This window comes from Vanellus vanellus, assembly GCF_965231255.1.
Source record: "Vanellus vanellus genome assembly, chromosome: 5".
Taxonomy (NCBI): domain Eukaryota; kingdom Metazoa; phylum Chordata; class Aves; order Charadriiformes; family Charadriidae; genus Vanellus; species Vanellus vanellus.
Window position 1 is genome coordinate 18,868,815 of NC_138910.1, and position 20,836 is coordinate 18,889,650.

Here is a 20,836-nt window from a genome sequence, read left to right on the forward strand (position 1 = left end):
AGCTCCAGCAGTGTCCCTCTGGCTGCCCCCTCACCCCCTCACCCTCCACGAGCAGCCGGGCGGTGGAGCGGTCATCGAAGGCATCGCAGGTATATGAGTCCTCATCCTCGGGCCCCACGCGATGAATGATGAGCGTGCGGTAGCAGTCCAGGTTACAGATCTCGTACTTGTCACCGGCAAAGATCTCGGTGTCCCCACGGAGCCAGCGCACCCGGCCCCGGGCGTGGGACACGGTGCACTCCAGCGTCGCCTTGTGCCGCGCCAGCACCGTCTTGTCCCGCAGCGGCTTCACGATCCGGATGGGCAGCGCTGGTGGGGGGTGGGGGGGAGCCATCAGCATCGTGGGGTGAGCAGTCTCCCGTGGGGACCTCACGAGCTGACCCTGGTGCACCCCAGCCCTGGTGCTGGAGCCCGGCCAGCCCCCACATCCCACACTAGTACCTTCTACCTGCAGGCTGGCCTCTGAAACGGCCATCCCAGCCGAGAATCGGATGAGTCCCGCGTCCTCAGGGTGAACACCGCAGAGCAGCAGGAAATGCCGTGTCCCTGGGCAGGGAGAGGATGGCTCAAGGGGACAGTGATGGGCACCCATGGCAGGTGGGGGGGGGCAGAGACCATCCCCCAGCCCTCTCCCAGCCCCAAACCAGGTGTGGGGCCACCTACACCCCCACCTTCTTGCCGTATCTTCACCGTGCTGGAGACCTTGATTTTCTCCCCATCCCGGAACCACTCTCCCTTCACGTCCCCATGTGATGCCTCGCAAGTGAAGATGGCGTTGTCACCCTCCCGCACCTGGGCATCCTGCAGGTCCTGGATGATACGGACCTGGCGCTCTGTGGGCGAGGGACAGGGTGGCAGGATGGTCCAGGGCGAGGGGGAGCCCAGGGTTTGGGGGTGCTCATGCCCCCGGGAGGTGGGTGGCTGTACCCTGGACACGCAGCATGGCAGAGGCCTGGCAGTCACCCGCATCGCAGGTGTAGATGCCGGCGTCGGCTAGTTCGCAGCGGCTCAGCTGCAGGACGCGGCGCCGACCCGCTGAGTAGATTCGGCAGCAGGGCCCCGGCCGCAGCTCCTGCCCGTCCTGCCCGGGGAGAGCGCTCTCAGGGGTGCAAGCAGGCAGCACCCCGCTGCTTTGTCCCCCCTCCCCTGCCTGCAGCCCCGGCATGGAGGGCAGCAGATGGAGGGCAAAGCAGGGAGGAGGACACGGCCGGGCGCTGCTGGGGGGGATTGGGGTAAACTCTCACCTTGAACCACTTCACCTCCGCACTGGGGCGAGACAGCTCGCACTCGAAGCTGGCGACCCCTGTCTCCGGGACCCCCAGGTCCCGTGGGACCTTCACCATAGTGACTGGAGGCTCTGAGGGAGGAGGATGCAGGGCAGGAAGGTTTGGTAGGGGAAAAGATATGGGCTTTGGGCTGTGGGGGTGGGGAGATTTGCCCAGGGCGTCTCAGCATGGGGCAAGTGTGGCAGTTCCCGGGGCATCACCATGGGCAAGCACTCATCACTGGTGTCCCAGCTGGCTCTAGACCCAGACCCTGGCTGGGGGGTCCCCACTGCTGACCTCACATCTCCTCCCTGGGGACAGGGGGACACCTGCCAGCATGTGCCTGGAGTGGCCCAGCTGAGACCTGGCATCTCCCCTGGGACCGAATGGCTGCAGGATGGGCAGCGCCAGTGCCATGTGCCCCCCCCCCCCCCCAAGCCTGCCTTGGTGACCATACCCCGCACTAGCAGGCGGGCACTGCAGCGCAGGGTGTCAGTGGTGAAGGTGACAGTGCCCGAGTCCTCCAGCGTCAACCGCTCCAGCGTCAGGCTGTGCCCGCAGCCCGTGGCGCTGATCCGGCACATGCCACTGGGTTTTACCCGGATGCCATCCCGTGTCCAGACCCCGGGCACACCGGGGTGAGACAACTCCAGATGGAAGGTGGCCGTCTCCTTCTCAAAGGTCTCCACGTCTACCAACGGTGTCTGGATCGACACCTTCCGGGCTGCAAGAGACCGGTGTCTGCGAGCGGGTGCCTGCTCCACCTCAGAGCCCCTGGCTTCCCAGTCTGTGCTTGCTGGAGCGATTCCTTAAATCCAGTCCTTTTGACCAGGCTCCCACCCCTGCCCATCCGTGACCCCCACACTCACCTCTCTGTTTGATCACCCTTTCCAACGACATACCAGCTTTGCTCACACTCCCTCCTCCAGCCTGCAGTGCAGTTGTAGCAGGCAGGCACCCTCCCCATCCCCATCCCCATCCCCATCCCCATCCCCATCCCCACCCCCATCTCCATCCCTGTCTCCATCCCCATCACCATCCCTGTCTCCATCCCCGTCTCCATCCCCACCCCCAGCATGGTACTCACGCTCCACACAGAGCTTGGCCTGTGTGCGGTCGTGGAGGCTCTCACAGCGGTAGGTGCCGCGGTCGGCGGGGCCGAGGCAGCGGATGGTGAGGGTGCGCCGGCACCCCGACTCCTGCAGCTGGTACTTGCTGCCCGGCTGGAGGAGGATGCCCTGCTTCAGCCACTGCACCTCGGCGGCCTCGTGGCTCACCTCCACCTCCAGGCACGCGTCCCCCTGTTCCTCGGCCACCACGTCCCGCAGCTTCCGTACGAACAGCACCTGAGCCTCTGCATGGCCAGTGCATGGGGTCAGTGGCCACCCGGGGGGCTGTGCCCTGGGCTGTGCCCCAGCCGGCTCCTTCCCCCTCACCTTGCACGCTCAGCCGGGCTGTGCTCACCAGCCCCTCGGCATTGGCCATCACGGTGCCTGCATCGCCCGGCTGGCACTGCCGGAGGGTGAGGCTGTGGCACAGCCCACTCCTTGTCACCACCAGCCGCTCGCTGGGGACCACGGGCTGCCCGTTCAGCTGCCAGGTCACGGCCACATCCTCAGGGGACACCAGGCACTTGAAGGTGGCATCCTCTCCCTCCAGCACCGTCAGGCTCTGCAGCTCCGTGACGATTTCCACCACCCTGGGGACTACAGATGGGGTGTCAGGACACGGCAGCGGAGAACCCCCATCCTGCAGAGCTGCTGAGCATCCCTGCCATCACCGTGCCCAACGTCCCCACTGGCCACATGGCACAGGGGTCCCCGGGTGGTGGCCAAGCCTCGGGCACGGCTCACCCTGCACTGTCAGCATTGCCAGCGTCCGGTCATCGTTGGACTCGCAGCAGTACTCGCCGGCATCCTCAGGCTCCACACGGCTCAGCACCAACGAGCGCTCTCGCCCCTCCGCCACCATATGCCAGCGGGGGCCGGGCGCCAGCGCCTGCCCGTCCTTCCGCCACACCACATCACCCCGCGGCTTGCAGAGCTCGCACCACAGCACTGCACGCTCGCCCTGCCGCGCACGCACGTCTGACAGCCCACGCAGGAACTTCACCTGCAGTTCTGCATGGCCAAACCCCCCATGTTGGCATCTGTGCCACCGTAGGGAGGGGGGGAGGAGTCCCCCGGCATCCCCACTGCTCCCCCGCCACTCACCTCGGACACTCACGTCGAACTGCATCTGGTCATGGGGGGAGAGGCAGGTGTAGATGCCAGCATCCTCCTTGGCCACGTTGCAGAGGACGAGGCTGTGCACGCGGCCATCCCGCCGCAGCTCACAGCGCTCACCGGTCACCGCCGCCTGTTGTGGGCCCATCCAGATGACATCGGCTCGCTCCGAAGAGATGATGGCGGAGAGCACAGCGCTGCCGCCCTCCAGCACCAGCAGCTTCTCCCGCTCCTCCCGTTTGTTCACAAACAGCACAGGCGCCTCTATCCCAGGGGAGCACCGGGCTCAGCCACGCTTCCGCCGGCAGCACCGGTGTGGGATGGGGACATGAAGCATCCTGGCATGGAGACCACTCCTGGACCACTCCTGCCCTCTGCCATGGGTGAGGAACACCTCCAGGCTCACCTTTCACGTGCAGTGTGAAATGCACCTCATCGTCACCGGCGTCGCAGAGGAAGATGCCGCCGTCACCCAGCTCTGCTTGCTTGATGGTGAGGCTGCGCATGGGGCCCTCGCTGCACACCAGCAGCCGCCCGCCCGAGTGCAGTGTCTGCCCGTCCTTCTGCCACTGCACCGCTGCCATCTCCGGGGACAGCCGGGCCACCAGCGTCACGCTGTCCCCCTCCAGCACCTCCAGCGGGCTCTGTGCCTCCTCCTTGTTTACAATGCGCACAGGCTGGGCTGGGGGGTGGGGGGGACAAGGCAGGGCTCAGGGGTGTCCCTGCAACACGGGGCAATGCAGGGACAGGAATGCTATGAGTGGAGGGGTGGTGATGGCCACACAGGGTCACCGTGGGGCAGGAGAGCTGTGGTGCTGATGGAGGTCATGGCGCATCCAGCTGCGGGATGCTGTGAGTGGCTGGGGGTTGCTGTGGGGCTGGCTGGGGGTCACGGTGGGACCAGCCCGGGGTCTCGGTGGGGCAGGTGTGCAGGCTGGTGGGGTCTGGCAGCGCCGGATCCCCTCAGGGAAAGGACCCCAGGCAGGGACAGCAGCAGAGCCCATCACTCCTGCATCCCTCCCTGCACAGGCAGCTCAGCTGCCAGGTTGAGGCCATTCATTTTGGTGTGTTCCCCATCCCAAGCCTTGCCTGTTCCCCAGAGCCAGGACACCTGCCTGCCCCAGGCCCTCTTCCACCCTGCCCAGTCCTCCATCTCCAGCTGATAAGGGTCTGGGCTGAGCTCAGCCCTTGGCAGCCGCAGCAGGAGGAGCGGCGCCTGGGAGCCGGCCAAGGCTAAATTTAACCAGCCCCTGGCTGGGGGAGGCAGGAGGGACATGTCTCGCCACGACCCTGACATGTCCCTTTCTGACCAACGGCTCCTGCGGGGTTGGGGACAGGGCTCCCGCCCTCCCCTGCCACGCTGCCACCCTGGCCTCTGCCATCAGTGGGGTCACAGAGGCATCACCCCCTCCCGTCGCCCAGGGCTGTGGCATGATCCCACCATGCTGGGGGTCCCCGGGGTGCTGAGCTCCTGCTGGCTTACCCAACACCTCCACGCTTGTCACCGCATGGTCACTGGCAGCGTCACAGACATAGCACCCCGAGTCACCAGGCTGCGCCCCATGGATGGTGAGCCGCCGCAGCACCCCATGGGCCTCGACCTGCACCCGCTCACTCGGCTGCACCTCCTGGCCATCCCGGAGCCAGCGCACGGTGGTGTCGGGCCGGGAGAGCTCACAAGCCAACACCAGGTCCTCCCCTGCCACCAGGCAGCGGTGCTCCATGGTGCCCATGCTGCCCACGATGGTCACCGGTGGCTCTGGGACTGGAGAGATGGGCTGTCACCACGGGAGCAGCAGCCTGTTCTGGGTGCTGCAATGGCTGGATCCTGTCCGGACCTCCTCTGGCTGCAGCTGGGCAGCGCAGGGGGTTCCACAGAACCCCTGCGTGGGGTGCAGCCCACTCCCTGTGTCCCCCCCACCGGCCTCCCCATGCTCACTGCCACCCAGCCCAGCCCCCCGCCAGCCTGGCAGCAGCCAGGGACCCACCTCAGTCTTCACCCTGCTGGCTGTGCCCCCCACGGACCTCCCGCTCACCTTCCACGGTGATGAAGAAGACAATGCTGTCGTCACCAGTGTCGCAGAGATATTCCCCTGCGTCCCTGCTCGTGGTGCCCAGGACGATGAGGGAACGGCGCGCCCCGTCCTCCTCCAGCCGCACGCGCCCTGTGTCCTGCAGCTTCTCCCCGTCCTTGTACCACTTCACCTCCCCGTGAGCGTGCGAGAGGTGCACCTCCAGCACCAGGTCCTCCATGGCCCGGCAATGCCGGTGGGTGGGCAGGCCGTCCCTCTCCAGGATCTTGACCAGCGGGTCTGCAGCACCCAACACCAACAGAGCTGTGGCCTCCGGGGTCCAGGAACCCAGCACGCCCCACCAGGTTCTCCCCCAGCCTCTTGCTCACCCAACACTTGGACAGTGAAGGTCACCATGTCATCGGTGGCATCGCAGATGTATTTTCCCGAGTGCTCGGCTCGAGCAGCGGGGATGAGCAGGCGGCGGTGGGCACCCTCCTCCTCCAGGACCAGGCTGCCCCCAGCCTCCAGCCTGACGCCCTCCTTGGCCCAGTGCACGGGTGCATCCGCACGAGACAACTCACAGTCCAGCGTCACTGTCTCCCCCGGGGATACCGTCACGACAGGGGGAGGTCTGAGAGGCTGCAGGATCCTCACTGGCAGCTCTGTGAGGATGGCGTGGCCATGATGCAAAGCAGTGCCGGGACAACATGGCCCTGGGGACACCTTTGCTGCCAGCCCAAGGCGAGCAGCCGTGCTGGGTGGCCCAGCACCCGGCGGGTGGGCACCCACCGGCTCCGTCACTACAGAGGAGCTGGTCCCCTTTCCCCAGGCTGGGAAAGACCTCACAGCCAGAGCCCTGTCCATGTGTCCCTCCTACTGGGTCCCCACTGACCTGACACCTTGACGTCGAAGGAGACGGCCTCATCCTTGCTCTCGCAGATGTATTCGCCTATGTCCTCCGCGCTGCTCCTGGGGATGAGGAGGCAGCGCCAGGCCCCCTCCGCCAGCAGCAGCAGGTTGTCGGTCTCATCCACCTCCAGCCCATCCTTGAACCAGCGCACGGGAGCGTCCGGCACGGAAAGCTCGCACCGCAGCTCCACACGCCCCGGTGCCTGCACCGGCACCTCCAGCGAGCGCTGCGGAGGGTGCAGGATCCTCACTGGCGGCTCTGGCGGGGATGCAGAGGAAGGGTGTGAGACCTGCTCTCTGCACCGCTCCTGCCTTCGGTGTCCCTACTTACGGTCACCTGCATCCCTGTCCCCTTGGGGCTGTGTGGATGCTATAGACTCTGGCCCCACTGCAAACGGGCAGAATCTGCTTGAGGGCAGAGGTGGTGGCCACACGGTGCCAGACCAGCACAGCTGGAGGGAGGCACCCACCAGCTCCCAGGTGAGGTAGCCACATCCCCTCCTCTGTGATGTTCAGGGCAGGGAGTAGCACTGGTGATCCCATGGCACAGAGCCGGGGCAGTGCTGCCCTTCCCAGCAGGACATCCCTGCTGTGCCACCAACCTGCCACCAAGACGTGGTAGGAGACAGACGTGTCCCTGGCATCACAGACGAACTCCCCTGTGTCCTGTGGCCGGGCACAGGGCAATACCAGATGGCACCGCAGCCCTTCTTGCTCCAGCACCAGGCTCTCGCCCTCCTCCACCTCCTTCCCGTCCTTGTACCAGCACACCGGGGCCTCCAGATGGGACAGCTGGCACCACAGCTCCACACGCTGCCCAGCCATGTAGGTGTGGGGGGCCTCCTTGTTGGAGCTGACGATCCTCACCGGTGCCTCTGCCGAGGGACACATGGTGGGGCTCAGCTACGGTGGTGGGTGAGCGCTGCAGGAGGATGGGCATCACCCGGGCAGCTCACCGCTCACGGTCACCCTGAAGCTGGTGGCATCGTCCCCAGCATCGCAGGTGTACATCCCTGAGTCAGACAGCGCAGCTGCAGGGATGTGGAGCCTCCGCAAACACCCCTCTGAGCAAACGGCCAGGACCTTGGTCGGGACCACAGCCTCACCATCCTTCAGCCAGTGGACGGTGGCATCTGGGGGGGACACCTGGCACTCCAGCAGCACGGGTAGCCCTGCCATCACCTCCTGGAGCTGCTGTGCTTCGGACAATGGGGTGATGCGGACTTGCGGAGCTGAGAGGACCAAGACCCTGTGTCACTTGGCATCCATGCTACCTGCTCTGGGGCCAGCAGCCAGGGTCATCCCAGCCCTGCAGTGCTGGTGGGTGAAAGGTGAGGGAGCACCAAGGCTGGGGCGCGAGGTGGCATAACCTGTGGGTAGGCAGTGTGGCTGTGCCCTGGGGTGCAGAGGGGCAGCGTGGCACAGGGCCCTGAGAGGAGGCAGAGGAGCTGATGTGTCCCTACCCACATCCCCCTCCAGCCCAGGGGCATGGGCAAGGAGCCGCTCACGAGGAGGCGAGGGGCAGCCGAGATGCTGCAGCTGCCAGGGGGATGGCAGCATGAGAAGGGAGCCGGAGCAAAGGGAGAAGGGGGAGAGGGTCGTAGCTGTGCATCACACTCACCTGCCACAGTGACGGTGTAGAAGACGGAGTCCCCACCGGCATCGCAGACGAACTCCCCTGCATCCTGCGGCCGGGCACAGGGCAGCACCAGACGGCACCGTGGCCCCTCCTGCTCCAGTACCAGGCTCTCACCCTCCTCCACCTCCTCCCCATCCTTGTACCAGCACACCGGGGCCTCTGGACGGGACAGCTGACACCAGAGCTCCACGCGCTGCCCAGCCACGTAGGCATGGGGGGCCTCCTCGTTGGAGCTGACAATCCTCACCGGTGCCTCTGCTGGGGAGAGACGCACTCAGCGAGGATGTAAAGACCAGAGCAGGTGATGGTGGCAGTCACGGTGTTGGGTTTAAGGCTGGAAGGCACCACCTCATCTGCATCCCCGTATAGCACAAGCGGCCGGGCTGCCCTGCTCCGGGCTTCTGCTGCTCCTCACCCATCACACCCAGCAGGAGCACCCGGCTTCCCCGCTGGCTGTAAATCACTGCTGTATTCCAGCTCCTGTGGTACCTGCTCTGCTGTGCCCTGGGATGGAGCTGAGGGACACGGAGGGGGGGATGCAGGTAGGCAAGTGCCTCATTAGAGAACCCCAGCACTGTTAATTGCTGTCTGTGATGCCAGCACTGGCCCCTGTGGCTGCCCTGCCAGGGGGTGCACATCCCTCCAGCCATGTCTCTGTTTCGGAGGCCACCGGGTCCCTGCCTGGTGCTTCTGTCTCAGCTCAGCCCTTGGCATTTGCTCACACTGCGGCACAGGCGTGTGGCTCACTTGCGGCCAGCATCCCCTTCCCTCTGGCTCACCAGGACCTGGGACACCATGCCAGATCACAGTGCTTGTTGAACGCCACCGTTAGTGGGTTACACACATGTGTGCCACTGCTCACATCTCCCCACTGACTTGAGTCTGGACCTCAATAGCCAGAGGAGCCCCCAGTACAGGCATGAAGTGACCAGCCCTGCTCTTTCCTGGGAGAAGGTCAGGATGCAGCTCCTGCCTGCAGCAGCCAACACCGCCTGCCCGGCCACATGTGTCACGGTGGGCTGTAGCTGGCCCAGACTGTGCCGTGGTGCTCAGCCAGCCCATGACTCCGGGTGGGCACCGGGCACAGCCGGCCCCAGAGCACGTTGGCAGCCGAGCAGCAACCTGCCCTTCTCACGGCCCGCAGCTGCCCCATGCTCGGCATCCATGCTGGGCGTCCGGGCTGCAAACTTCCCAGACAGTCTTCAGCCACGATGCCCGGGCTCAGCAGCACACCGCAGCCCCACAGCGCGCGAGAGCGGTGCGGCGCCAGTTTGCGGCATTCAATCTGCACCACGCTGAGCCTGCGTCCGCCCGGGCTCCCTGATCAAATGCTCGGCGGCCGCCTGGCTCCCTGGACCTGCTAAAAGCAATCACGTCGCTGCAGTGCAGCCAGAGATGTTGAGCGGGACCAAAGCGAGGAGGGGGCGACGTGCCAGCCCTCGGCGGGCAGTGCCGCTCTGGCCCCAGCCCCACCACCGGCTCTGAGGGAGCCCCGGCACTGGGCAGCTGCTGGAAAACCCAGAGGCGTGCGGGGGTGACCAGGCTTGAGGCAGACAGGCTCCACACTGCAGCAGCCCCTGGGGATAGCTGGGATGCCTCGGGCAAACCCAAGCGTGCCGCAGCGGCACTGACTGCAGCAGCCAGCCCGGCACTCGTGCCGGAGGGGTACCAGCCTGGGTGTCCTGGCACCCGCACCGAGTCCCACTGGTGACACCGATGGCCAAGTCCTGGCCGAACCGAGCAAGCCTCTCTAAGACCCTTCCCTCTAAGTTATGCAAAGCTGCTCAGCTGAAAGGCTGAGCTTCAGCAGATGGCGTTTCCCCCTCCCACCCCAGGGAAGCCGAGCTCTCCATGCCCCGCTCCCCCGCGGGATGGATGATGTCTCTTGCCTCTGCCCAGAGCAGACGCTGCCCGCCCTTCCTGCTGGCCATTTTGCCTTTGTCACACTAAAATTCTCCTTTCTTCAGCCCTCAGAGGTCACCACTTCACTGACTCTCAAGTATCTCTTATCACTCATCCCATCTTCACGCCTACATCCTCGGACATCAACTTCGGCACTTTGCCGTGTATTAACACCATGCGGAGGCTTTACCGCTGCGGTCACGCAGCCTTTTAACCAGGCTTTAGCTCTGTCCCTGGTCACCTTCCTGTGGTTGCGGCATTGTGGGTTTCGGGGCCAGCAAGGGGAAGTCTTTGACTCGCTTTCAGCTCTCATTATCCTCTGTCAGCCGGCGACGCCAGCAGCCGCTCCATGGCCGGGGCAGCCCCTGCGGGATGCCGTCCCCTGCTTGCACCCAGCGAACACCACCCCGTTGTTGGTATCCAGGCAACCGCTAATTTTCTGGTCAGTAATTAACACTACCCGTCAGAATGATGTCCGACTGCAAGTCACCCCACGCCAGGTGCTGGGCCCACTATTTTTAGGACCTCGGAGGAGGACTTGTTTACTGGCCGTGGCAGAGGTCCGGTAAACACCCCAGCACAGAGGTGTTGGGTGCCATCAGGAGCCTGAGCTTTTTGGACTGGTAGAATGAGGTGTCCCCTTTACCAGTCAGTTTGGGTGGTTTTATGCACCAGAGCTGCAGCAAAGACCCCAACCGACTGACCGATTGACCAACTGACCTGCTGGTGAGGACCCATCAAGAGCATCTCTGACAAGCATCCCCAACCCCAGAGCAGTGATAGCGACCTGTGCTGTGGCACTCCTCACCATGGAAGAAAGCCCCCAAAGAGGTGATCCCATGAGTCCACCTGCATCCTACCCACCTGCCACAGTGACGGTGTAGAAGACGGAGTCCCCACCGGCATCGCAGACGAACTCCCCTGCATCCTGCGGCCGGGCACAGGGCAGCACCAGACGGCACCGTGGCCCCTCCTGCTCCAGCACCAGGCTCTCACCCTCTTCCACCTCCTCCCCATCCTTGTACCAGCACACCGGGGCCTCTGGACGGGACAGCTGACACCAGAGCTCCACGCGCTGCCCAGCCACGTAGGCATGGGGGGCCTCCTCGTTGGAGCTGACAATCCTCACCGGTGCCTCTGCCAGGGGCACGGGGGGGGTGCGCTTAGCACAGGCGCCCAAAAGGCAGCAACATTCTGCCCCATCATGGGGACAAGAAGAGGGGCACGGGCATTTCTGTCAGGAGGTGGGCTCCACGCTCTCGCGTGTGGTCCCCAGCTCACCGGTCACGGTCACCACGAAGCTCACAGCATCGTCCCCGGCGTCACAGGTGTACACGCCGGTGTCCGAGGGGCTCACTGAGCGGAGCAGCAGCCTCCGCACACATCCCTCCGCCTGCACTGCGATAATGTCATCCAGGGGCACGGCCTCGCCGTCCTTCAGCCAGCGGACAGGGGCAGCTGGGGGGGACACCTGGCACTCTAGCAGCACGGGCAGCCCCGTTGGCACCTCCCGGAGCCGCTCAGCCTCGGGCACCGGGGTAATGCGGACCTGCGGGGCTGAGAGACATGGAGGGGTGAGAAGCATCCTCCAGTGTGAGAGCCTCTGCTGCTCTTCTCCCGGCAGGATGCTGCTCACCTTGCACGTGCAGCGTGGCCGAGTCCCGCACGCTGCCGGACACGAAGGTAACCTGGGCACCGCTCTCGGCCAGCCGCGCTCCCCGGATCAGCAGCGAGTGCTCGGTCCCGCGGTGCTGCACGCTGCACCGGCTGCCCGCAGCATCCTCCTCCTCCTTGCCCAGACTGGCGCCGTTGAAGAACCAGGTGCCCCGCACCGCAGCCGACAGCTCCAGGGAGAACCACGCATCCTCGCCGTCCCGCACCCGCACATCCTGCAGACCCCTCTCCAGGCGAGCTGCCGGGGCTGGAGGACAGCCAGTCTCAGCCCCAGTGGCACTGGCCAGCAGCATGCTGCGGCATGACGTCCCAGCTGGACCCTGGGGAGAGCCGGGTCCTGGGGTCGGGGGGGGGTGGGGAATCCCCAGTTTGGCACCCTCACCGAGATGCACAGAGCTGGGGAACTCCACGGGGCTGCTCCGGCCGTGCTCGTTGGCGGCGCAGACGCGGAAGCAGTAGTCGGCCTCGCGGGGCACGCTGTCACCCAGCACCCGCACGCGGCCGGGCAGGTCGGTGGCCAGGCACTGCACCCACTCGCCCCCGGCTGCCTCTCGCCGCTCCAGCAGGTAGCGGCTGGGGGGGCGGAGGTGGGTGTCAGGCGCGGGGCACCAGGTCAGCAGTGCTGCGTTGCTCTCCGCCACGCTCATCTCGGCGGCCACCGGCGCACTCGGGGGGTCACGCTTCACACCTGCAAAGTCACAGCCTGCGTTGCCTGCTTGGGGATGGCAGCGAGGCTCCCGGCGGGGTGGCCAAAGGGCTGAGGGGGGCTACACAGCCTGTTTCTCTGGGAAAACAGAGAAACAGGTGCTTTCTGATGGAGAGGATGGAAAGGATGGTCTTGCTCCCATGTAGCATGGTGCTGGTTACAGGGGTTTGTGAGTGCCAGCAAGGCCGGGGTCCCGGAGCCCTGCTAAAAGCCCATTTCCCCAAAAAGCCATCACAGCATCACGTCCCCAGCATAGTGGGTGCCCATCCCGTCTCTCCCCTGTGTCAGCCCCCCGTGGATGGGCAGGACAGAGGATGCGGGGCCCCTCCGAGCCTGGGGCTTACATTTGACGCGGAGCTGGGAGGACGTCTGCGATTCCCCGATGGCGAAGGAGATGATGCCCGCGTCCTGGCGGGTGACGTGCACCAGCACCAGGAGGTGCGTCCTGCCGAAGCTCTTCAGCACAGTGCGGGGTGACTCCCGCAGCTGCATCCCATCTCGGCTCCAGCAGATCCCCTCCAACACCTCCCGTGTCTCCACGCAGAAAACCGCATTTTCCCCCTCCATCACATCCAGCTTCCGTGGCAGCCGCTTCGTGATCACCCCTACGAGAAAGGATGTGTGAAGGCTGGGGAGGGATGTTGGGGAGTGGGCCGGGTTCCCTGGGGTGGGAGAGAGGAGGAGGAGGAGGTCGAGGAGGGGCAGCAGCAGGCACCATGGCCAAACAGTGGGAGGGCAGATGCTGGAGGTGGTGGGGAGCATGGCAAGGAGGGGGACAGGAAGGCAAAGCCATACTGCCAGAGACCTTCTCCCCACCTCGGACGGAGACCTCGGCGATGCTGCGGCCCTTGTCCTTCATCTGGCAGAGGTAGATGCCATCGTCGTCTGTGCGGGCATCGCGGATGGTCAGGCGCCGTACCACGCCTCGCTCCTCCATCACATACTTGTGGCTGGGCTGCAGCTCCCTGTCCTCCAGGTACCAGGCGGTGGGGATGGTCTCCAGCGGCACCTGGCACTCCAGCACAGCGTCCTCCCGCTCCGCCACCTCCACATCCGCCAACTGCACCTGGAACCTCAGCCGGTGCTCTGCCACCGGGAGAGATGGGCGCTGGGGGGTGCGTGGGGGATGACACCCACCACCAGCCCTTCGCTCGGGACTCTCCCAGCTCGCAAATAGCGCTGAGTCCTTGGCCCTTCTCTGCCCCTCTCCTCTTCAGCCACATGGGACAGGCACTGCCCCCAGGAAGCACATCCCCCAGAGTAAGGGGAACCAGGGCACGGACTGGGGACACCCAGCAATGCCCCCAGCATCTCAGCAGGGAGTTTTGGGGGACACAGGAGCCAGCAATGTGTGATCGCAGCCCAGAAAGCCAACCATATCCTGGGCTGCATCAAAAGAAGTGTGTCCAGCAGGTCAAGGGAGGTGATTCTGCCCCTCTACTCCACTCTTGTGAGACCCCACGTGGAGTACTGCATCCAGCTCTGGAGCCTCCAACATACGAAAGACATGGACCTGTTGGAGCAGGTCCAGAGGAGGGCCACAAAGATGATCAGAGGGCTGGAGCACCTCTCCTATGAGGACAGGCTGAGACAGTTGCGGTTCTTCAGCCTGGAGAAGGCTCTGAGGAGGCCTTATAGCAGCCTTCCAGTAGCTAAAGAGGGTCTACAGGAGAACTGGGGAAGGACTTTTTACAAGGGCTTGTACTGATAGGACGAGGGGGAATGGCTTCAAACTGGAAGAGGGTAGATTTAGATTAGATATTAGGAAGAAATTTTTTTCACTTTGAGGGTGGTGAGGCACTGGAATAGGTTGCCCAGAGAAGTTGTGGAAGCTCCATCCCTGGAGGTGTTTAAGGCCAGGCTGGATGGGGCTTTGAGCAACTCGATCTAGTGGGATGTGTCCCTGCCTATGGCAGGGGAGTTGGAACTCGATGATCTTCAAGGTCCCTTCCAACCTAAACCATTCTACGACTCTCTGCACGCCAGCACGCTGTGGCAGGCATCTCAGCGGAGGGGAGCAGCAGGGTGCAGGTGGGGGATACACCGGGTGCTGGGTCAGTCCAGCCACGGGCTGTCCCCAGCTGGCAGGGCGGCTCTGGGGGAACGGGGATGCCGCCAGTGCAGACGCTTGGAGCCATGCCCTGCAGGGCTGCCCGCCAAAACCACTCAGCACTCCAGGGGAATTTGTCACCAAGGCACTGTCCCCGCTCCCTGCTCGTGGCTGGACACTCACAGCCCTCCAGAGACACCACCTCTCTGCTTGCAAGGAGAGAGGGGTATGGAGGGGGACACAGCTCCCCGGGGGAGCCCAGCATCCCCCGCTTCCATCCCACAGCTCTGTCCAGAGGAGCCTGGGGTGACCCCAGCTGCATGGGGCAGGAGGGAGCCTGGGGATGCTGGGCTCACATGCAGACACATCCCTGCCAGATGAAAAGCCCTGGACCCCTCCCAGTGCCTGGTGGCCGCTGGAAACACTTGGGCACGCTCCTACCTTTCACCTGGAGCTGCACCGCGCTAAGGGTCTGGCCAGCAGTGTTGGACGCGGTGCAGATATACAGCCCCTGGTCCTGGGGTTTGCAGTACAGCACCTTGAGGATGAAGTAGCCCTCCCGGTCCTCGTAGACGAGGTGCCTGCGGCCAGGGATGAGGGGCTCACCATCCTTCTGCCAGATTATCTCTGGTTTGGGCTTGCCGGTGACGTAGCAGCGAAATTTGGCGTGCTTCCCCGCGCTCACGGCGAACGCCTTGGCCCCTGGCACCCGGGCCGGCACTGTGCCATTGGGCGCCCAGGTCTCCGGTCCCGCACGCCGTCCCACCACATGCCGCCTCCGCCGCTGCTGCCGCTCCGCCAACAGCTCATGGCCATCAGCAGGAGAGCCATTGGGGAGCCCGTCTGGTGGTGCCCGTGGTTCGACCAGGAGCACAGCAGCGGCCAGGGCCTCCCGGGAGCCGCTGCGTGCGCGGCACACATACACCCCCCCATCTGGGGGCCGGGTGCCAAACAGCTTCAAAAAGTGCCAATCGTCCGGCTCCTTCCCCACAGCAAAGTGGCTGCTCTCAAAGAGGTCAGAGAGCTTGCGCCCATCTTTCTCCCACTCCAACACTGGGCAGGGCTGGCCGGACACCCTACAGGTGAACATCACATCGTCGCCCCGGCACACCCGTGTGGATGAGGGGGCAACAAGGAAGGTGGGCACCTCACCACCCAAGCATCCATCCTCCTCCAAGGGTTCCCCTGCCTCCACCTTGAGTGTGGCAGCGGCGTAGGTCTCGCCAACACTGTTCCTGGCCTTGCAGATGTAGAGCCCGCTGTCTTGGGGGGTGGCGTGGGACACCAGCAGGCTGTACAGGTCCCCCTTGGCCTCCACGTGGAAGCGGCCAGAAGGCTCGATTGGGGTCTTGTCTTTCTCCCAGAGGATGCTCGGCTGGGGGTCGCCCATGATCTGGCAGCTCAGGACAGCATCGGCGCCACTTTGTACCGTGAAGGCACGTGGATAGGCCAGGAACCTGGGGGCTCCCCGGAACCCCTCCATTGCCACCTTCCCGGGGTCACGGCAGGAGATTGGCCAGAGCAGCAGCGGGGATCATCAGCCTGGGGGGATGCACAGACCAACAGCGACGGGGGCTCAGGCTTCAGAGAAGAGACCAGCATGGACCGAAGCCCCCAGCACCGAGCCTGTGTGACAGGAGCATCACCTCTGAGCACCCCAGCCTTGCTGGATATGCTCCCGTGTGAGCCCGAATCACCCATTTCCCAGCCCAGCAGCAATAGAAGTGACAAAAATTGACTCTTTGCGCCCCGAGGGGTCGGGGCACCCAAAGCCCAGGCTGCCTGACCCAGGGTCTCAGAGGGGACCCCAGCTCCCGGGGCAGGGGAGGGACACCCCTGCCTCGATGGGGAGTGCAGGCAGCTGCTCGCTGGGTGCCGGGGACAGGGATGTACGAGGCAGGACAGCCCCAGCCCGCCCCTTCCCCACCCGCGGGGCATTCCTGCAGTATCGGGTGGTGGCAGAGCCGCATTCCTGCAGCATCTGGGCTGGCTCAGCAGGCAGGTGCTGATACAGGGCTGTCGCGGGCAGGAGGCACCCGGTCGGTCGGATCCAGACGCTTCCTCCCAGGCTCGGAGGGGCAAAGGACCCCCCATGCACCCCGTAGTCACCCCGCAGGGTCCTGCCATGGGGAAAAGCTGGGGTCCCCCTAGAACAGGTCCCCCTCTGGAGTGTGGTCCCACAGGCAGGATCCAGCCTTTGGGTATTGAGAGCCACGGCTGGAAATTATCAGCCGCAGGGGCAGAGGGGAGGCTGGGGAGAGGGGTCCTGCTTTTGCAGGGCACTGCCTCCATCCCCAGCGCTGTGGGTGACTGTGCCCACGGGTGGGAGCGGGGCAGGGTGCTCCCTGCCTCCACTGGGCGAGCGCACCCTGGCCTCTGCCCGCACCATGGCTGGGGCTGGTACACAGGTGCTGGCTTCCCTGAGGCAGTGCAGAGGGAAGAGAAACCAAAATACTCCCTGGATGAGCCAGAGGGGACGGGTGGGAGAGGGCCGGTCCCGGAGGAGTGGCAGAGACCAGGGCCAGCTTCTCCTCCCAGACCTCTACCCCGGGGACGGTGCATCCATTCAGAGCCACCTCCCTGGGCACCCTCCCCAGACACACGGGCCACCCCATGGCAGTGCCCGCAGACCCACACAGCCCTGATGGCTCGGCCGTCCCGCTGCCCCCTTCAACCACCCCCTTCCCCAATTACCCTGCCCCATGCCGCCCCACAGCCCAGTCCCCTGCCCCATGCACACACCTCGCTCCGCCGCCTCTCCCCCGTGTCTCTCAGTGCCGCCACCAGCTCCTGCTACTTCCCCCAGCTCCACTCCCGGGTGTCAGAACGCAGGGACCAAACGTTACAAATGCCTGCAGCTGCTGTCCCCAAAAATACCCTCTGATGACACGCTGGGTTGATAAGACTGAGCCTGCTCCATTCAGCGCCTCGCCGGGGCAGGGCTGGCCTATGTATAGCAGCCCAGTGGCAGCCAGCCGGCCCGGAGCGGGCAGGCAGAACTCCGTCTCCGGAGTCCTGGTGTGCTGCAAACCCGGCTGTGCCTCGGTGCCGGCTCAGCCCTCGGCAGGAGGCACCGCACCGCACGGGGTGCACGGCGTGGGTCGCACGACTTGGGGCACCAGGCTGCGGTAGGACAGGACATGCCACACAGGACATATTGCACAGGGTGGGATGCGCCGCAGTGGATGCTGCACGGGATGCCGGGGTGGGATGTGCTATACAGATCCCGCTGTGCGGGATGCCGGGGTGCAGGAGGAGCGGGGGGGTGCGGAGGCTGCCCCAGGGCTGCTGGATGGGGGACGCCTGCCACTGTCCCCACAGGCAGCGGCAGGAGGAAGGGCAGGACCTGCTGCCCCACCAGGAGTCGGCCTTTGGCCAGCCAGCCCAAATTGCACCGTGGCATCCTTCTCCCAGCACTGCTGTGGGGGTCTCCAGCTAGCCAGGCTCTGCCTCACCTCTTCCTCCTCCTCCTCCTCTCCTGAAGCTGGTCCAGCCTTTTCCAGATCCAGACAGCATGAGGACCTCCTGCTTCATGTCCCCAGGACCTCGCCAGCCTCCAGGCTGCCCTGGAGATGCCACAGCCACCCTCTCCAGGGCCCTGTCCTCACATTCCAGCTGCCCTGTGACCCTGATGTGTCCCAGCCATCCCTGGCAGGAGGGTGCCCTGCCTGCCACCCCCAGTGTAGACACCCACACTGGGGCATTGCCGGGATCTGGACCCCATCAGGTCCCTGCCCAGATGTTCCTGCTGTGCACAGCCGCTGCCACCACCCACTGTCCCTCCAGAAGCCCCAAATCTGTAGCTCCTCCACCACGGAGGGCACCCAGCACTGGCAGCTGCAAAGGCTGCCCAAGGTGCCCCCTCCCAGCACTGGCAGCAGAGAAGAACCTTCCTGGCAGCACCCTGCCTGCAGCTCAGTCTCCTCAGCCCCACGTACCCACTGCCCCCGGCAGCATCACCCCCCCCCTCTGCTACCCCGCGTGAGCGCCATCCCCCCCGAGACCACACTGTCCTTGCAGTCCTCGCATTCCAGACGTCTCAGCGCTTTCGCTGCCCAGAGATAATATTCACGGCGAGCAGACGTTTGCGTCAGTGTCAGATAGGTCTCAATGCCACCCTGCCCCAGGGGAAGCGCCACGGGCAGACGGGCTGGGCAGGCAGGCAGGAGCCCGCGGCAGAGCCCCCCGAGCCACCGGCCCGCTGCGCGCCCCATGGTCATGCTGCTCCTCCTGCACCTGCTGCCTGCCCTGCTGCCTACCGCCGTCCTGGCCAGCTGCACCGGGGCTGGTGCCGATCGGCAGCTCATCCTGGCCAAGGTGCGGGCTCGGGTGCTGGAGCATCTGAACCCCCCGCTTCTCCAGGAGGAGCCCCAGAAGGAGGCGAGGAGGGTGCACCGGAGAGACGTCCTTGAAAACACCAAAGTTGAGCTCAATGAGCTGGAGGACACCTCCCAGGTGATCCTCTTCCCTTCCACAGGTGAGGATGCCCTGGCGGGATGGAGAGGGCGGTGGGGTGAAGCAGGGTCAGGGCTTGGATAGTGGGGATACAGCAGGATGGAGGGGCTGCTGAGGGGGTCTAGGGAGAGGGGAAAGAGGGTACACCAGGCTGGGGCATGGGAGGTATGGTGGAGAGCCAGGAGGTGGAAAGGGATGGCCAGCGGGGACAGGCAGAGCAGCCCAGGACACAGGGAGGGAGAGGGCAGGCGGCACAAGAGGGTGGACAGGCTGGGGAACAGCTGGGCCAGGTGGGATGCGGAGAGATGGGGTGAGCTGAGGAGAAGGCAGGGTGGGATAGGGTGGGATGCTAGGGAATGGGGCAGGATGCTGGGAAACGGGATGGGACACTAAGCAACAGGACAGGATGCCCAGCTACGGGACAGGACGCTGGAGGACGGGGGCAGCAGTAATGGACCAGCCCAGGGCACAGCGGGGCTCAGCTACGGGGCGCAGTGCAGCGGCTGCTGCGTAGCACTAGATACCAGCTTCTCCGCACCCTGCCACAGCCTGTGCCGGCCGCTGTGTGCCCTGCCAGCACCCTGGGGACCCTCTGCGACACCCCACCTCCCTCCTAGTGTCAGGGACCCTCCCCGGGTTTGGGCACGCACCCTGAGCATCTTTGTCCCCCCGCAGACGTGCCCTGCGAGCCCATGCAGCCGGACAAGCTGCTGGAGGAAGAAGGGATTTTCACTTACCTCTTCCAGCCCTCGGCGCACACCTTGAGCCGCGCGGTGACCTCTGCCCAGCTCTGGTTTTACACCGGTCCCTCGGCTGCCCCCAACCACTCAGCCCCTGACGTGCTGACCCTGTCGCCGCAGGGCCGCATGCCGGTGACGGCCACGGCGGTGCGGACACCCGAGCACTGGACAGTGTTTCACTTCGCCCCGGCGCTGCTGCCCCAGCTCTCGCAGCCGCTCTTCGTGCTCCTGGTGCGCTGCCCCGGCTGCCCCTGCCTGGCCGAAGGGGACAAGATGCCCTTCTTGGTGGCCACCACCCGGGCGAAGGGCAGCGAGAGGGCTCGCCGCTCCGCCGTGCCCTGGTCACCGGCCGCCCTGAGCCTGCTGCAGCGCCCGTCCGAGGACCTGGCCGCCCACACCAACTGCCGCCGGGCTTCCCTCAACATCTCCTTCGAGGAGCTGGGCTGGGACAAGTGGATCGTGCATCCCAGCAGCTTCGTTTTCCACTACTGCCACGGGAGCTGTGCCGAGGGCCACGGGCTGAGCCACCGGCTGGGTGTGCAGCTCTGCTGCGCTGCCCTCCCCGGCACCATGCGCTCCCTGCGCGTCCGCACCACCTCCGACGGTGGGTACTCCTTCAAGTACGAGACGGTGCCCAACATCCTGGCCCAGGACTGCACCTGCGTCTAGGGCATCCTGCAGCCCGGCCCCGGAGAGTGATGCCTCCCCGGAGGAGTCGCTCGGCCCAGGGGACCACCGGCCCCATGCTGCAGGGACCAGAAGGGCCTGGCGGGGGGGGGGTGTGCGTGGGGGGGTTTGGGCTGTGTCACCTTCCTCTGCACAAGCCGGAGTTTTGGGTTGTCCCCAATACAGTTACGCTGCCAGACCTGCCCCGCGGCAGTCCCCATCCTGGAGCAAGCCAAGGTACGGCAGGTCTGGGACAGGCACAGCCACCGACCCCCTGCCGAAGCCCACCCGCTGTCTGCAACCAGCTCAGCCCCCCGTTTCCCCCCACCCGCTCCCCTCCAGCAATTTTCCCCCCTCCCAATAATAGACTTGAGATCCCGTTCCTGCTGTGGAGTGCCATGGCCTCCCTGTGCTCCCAGGCAGGGCCAGGCTGTCGCCGCAGGGATCGGGATGCGCCAGGGCGAGCCCGTGCCAGGACCTCGCACGGGTGGCGGGGCTGGTGGCACGCACAGCGCTGCAAGTGAGCCCTCTCCCTACGGCATGGCTTGTTGAAAACCTTAACGGGATGAGTGAAATAAACCTGTTCCCTT

At 65.2% G+C, this 20,836-nt stretch overlaps 2 protein-coding genes and 1 long non-coding RNA gene across 3 annotated transcripts; 1 reads left to right on the top strand and 2 right to left on the bottom strand.

Moving 5' to 3' along the window:
• Positions 1–183: 183 nt before the first annotated feature.
• Positions 184–691, bottom strand: LOC309672822. The gene is made up of 3 exons (XR_014269266.1): positions 672–691; positions 442–546; positions 184–309 (listed from the first exon to the last, which is right to left on the bottom strand). It is a non-coding gene; the product is annotated as an uncharacterized lncRNA (long non-coding RNA).
• Positions 692–898: 207 nt separating this feature from the next.
• OBSL1 (obscurin like cytoskeletal adaptor 1) lies at positions 899–15,868 on the bottom strand (the record flags this gene model as incomplete). Its single annotated transcript, XM_082483452.1, has 18 exons — positions 899–1,081; positions 1,245–1,357; positions 1,723–1,989; positions 2,353–2,619; positions 2,702–2,971; positions 3,119–3,385; positions 3,479–3,754; positions 3,897–4,172; positions 6,398–6,673; positions 6,804–7,289; positions 7,371–7,646; positions 8,036–8,311; positions 10,820–11,092; positions 11,237–11,512; positions 11,592–12,317; positions 12,680–12,940; positions 13,131–13,421; positions 14,827–15,868. The coding sequence occupies 18 exons, from the start codon at positions 15,866–15,868 to the stop codon at positions 899–901; spliced, it is 6,102 nt and encodes a 2,033-aa protein (XP_082339578.1).
• Positions 15,869–18,597: 2,729 nt separating this feature from the next.
• Positions 18,598–20,249, top strand: INHA (inhibin subunit alpha; the record flags this gene model as incomplete). Its single annotated transcript, XM_082484282.1, has 2 exons — positions 18,598–18,862; positions 19,516–20,249. The coding sequence occupies 2 exons, from the start codon at positions 18,598–18,600 to the stop codon at positions 20,247–20,249; spliced, it is 999 nt and encodes a 332-aa protein (XP_082340408.1).
• Between the last annotated feature and the right edge of the window lie 587 nt (positions 20,250–20,836).